This window comes from Dichomitus squalens, assembly GCF_000275845.1.
Source record: "Dichomitus squalens LYAD-421 SS1 unplaced genomic scaffold DICSQscaffold_323, whole genome shotgun sequence".
Classification (NCBI taxonomy): domain Eukaryota; kingdom Fungi; phylum Basidiomycota; class Agaricomycetes; order Polyporales; family Polyporaceae; genus Dichomitus; species Dichomitus squalens.
The window spans coordinates 267-2,059 of record NW_006767205.1 but is presented as its reverse complement, the minus strand read 5'-3'; the positions used below and the strand labels follow the sequence as shown (position 1 = coordinate 2,059).

The 1,793-nt window shown below is 52.8% G+C and overlaps 1 protein-coding gene across 1 annotated transcript; it reads right to left on the bottom strand.

The window, feature by feature from the left end:
• Nucleotides 1-361: 361 nt before the first annotated feature.
• On the bottom strand, nucleotides 362-1,422 carry DICSQDRAFT_175991 (uncharacterized protein; the record flags this gene model as incomplete). The annotated part of the gene is made up of 6 exons (XM_007371816.1): nucleotides 362-482; nucleotides 530-666; nucleotides 718-861; nucleotides 912-1,044; nucleotides 1,094-1,299; nucleotides 1,351-1,422. The coding sequence occupies 6 exons, from the start codon at nucleotides 1,420-1,422 to the stop codon at nucleotides 362-364; spliced, it is 813 nt and encodes a 270-aa protein (XP_007371878.1).
• Nucleotides 1,423-1,793: the final 371 nt, after the last annotated feature.

Genomic DNA, 1,793 nt, shown 5'->3' with positions numbered 1-1,793 from the left:
GTGCTCCCTGGGCGAGCATGACTGGACGGATCCACAGTACCGCCTGCAAATCCTTTTTGCACGTTATCCGAACCAAAACATCAAGGTCGCTGTTGATTGCCTCAGAGTCGTCGACTTTCGCAGGTGCCGAATTCGGCGACGGCTGGGGAGGTGAAGGATGAGAGGCCCTAGGAGTGTAGTTATTCTGACTAGGCGGAGGCGAGGGCGACTCAGACGAAGAAGACGAGGGGCCATGCACTTGAGGAATCCTCGACGTAGATGCCGATGCCGATGCTGTATTGAACACTGCAACGCGTGACAGGTGAGCGGCCGAACACATGTTGTGCGCACTACATACACCGGTTGGGAGTTAGTGCGCATTTTATCTGGAGGATGCTTGAGCGGCAATCTGATCGGCAAGCTGTGCCGCCATGGAGCCTGTGCGAGGACCAGTGATGACAGGGGCTGCACTGGACGCACCCTTTGCTGATCCAAAAATCGCCCTAGGTGCGGTCAGTACACGGTGATGATATTGAACGATGTCACACACTTGTCCCACCAGGCCAGAGTGTCATCCGCCCATTCGTCGAGGATGAAGGACATCGCAACGTTGGTGTGGAAACCTGTCACGTCGAAATTGCCGTCTTTTCGGGACCACTCACTCTGGCTGTTCAGAGCAAATTGGAGCTGCGCAGGTGTGAGAAGCAACACATCGTGAGCATCGACATATCGACTCACGATACAAGCGGCGTAGGCAATCATCTGGGGTGTGACTTGGGTTATCTTGTACGCAGCGAGGAACGGCTCCTTGCCGGACGCCTTCTCGCCGAATTGTAGTGTCCCCCTAGCCACTTTTCGGCCGCAGAACAACCATTCAAACGTCTAGCAGAACAATGTTAGCATGCACATTGGGTGACATATCACCCACTCACTTTGAGGAGGAGCGGCCCACGAAACAGGCCACTCTGAAAATCCTCCGGATCATGCATGTCAGTATCATACAAAGCCGAGAAGAAGTCGTCGCAATGAATCTCGGTCTTGGCATTGCGCACATCAGCACGGAACCTAGGTAAGATGTAGTGAGCCATCAACAAGACAAACAATAGGAGCTTACTGAGTGGGATCACGATCAAATCTGGGGATCAGTTGCATAGGACACAGGAGGCGCGCCGTCAAGTCGTTCTTCCACCCGCGTTCGGCCTTCTCAATATGCACAATGTTGAGGTGCGCAAATTCTGGGATATGGCGCATCAAATTGAGAACCTCGTCACGAAATTTTCCGCAATCGTCGCGACGTCTCGCGCGAACCCGACTGTTGACCTGTGACACGTAACCTTGTTAGTACAAGTTTGATTCAGTTCTGGTACGCACGTATTTGCCGTAGTTGCGCACTCTGTCCGGGTCCCGCAGAAGGTAATCGAGGTCGCTCTTGAGGTTTGGCATGACACGAAGCATGTGCTCGCATGCAACGTGATGCGAGCTGATGTCCCATCCGTACCCACTAAGAAGAGTGTGCATGTCAGCGATGTCACCAAATTGAAGCGCAAAAGTGGTGGAGGTAGGGAGAGCACGGCGGGGGTGCCTAGGTCAGTGCAGGAGACCGGAACAGAGGCGGTTTCACGAACATGCCGGATCCCTCAGGGATATCAGTTAGATAAATTTTTCAATCCTTATAGTTATAGTAAAACGCGAATTATTTGGCCCAAATGTTATAGTGGCCCCTCCAAATATTTGAGACGGTTGGAGGGATGTCCCCCCCGGATATTCGAGACGAATCCCAAATATTTGGGACGTATGTAGGAGCGAGGGGAGGA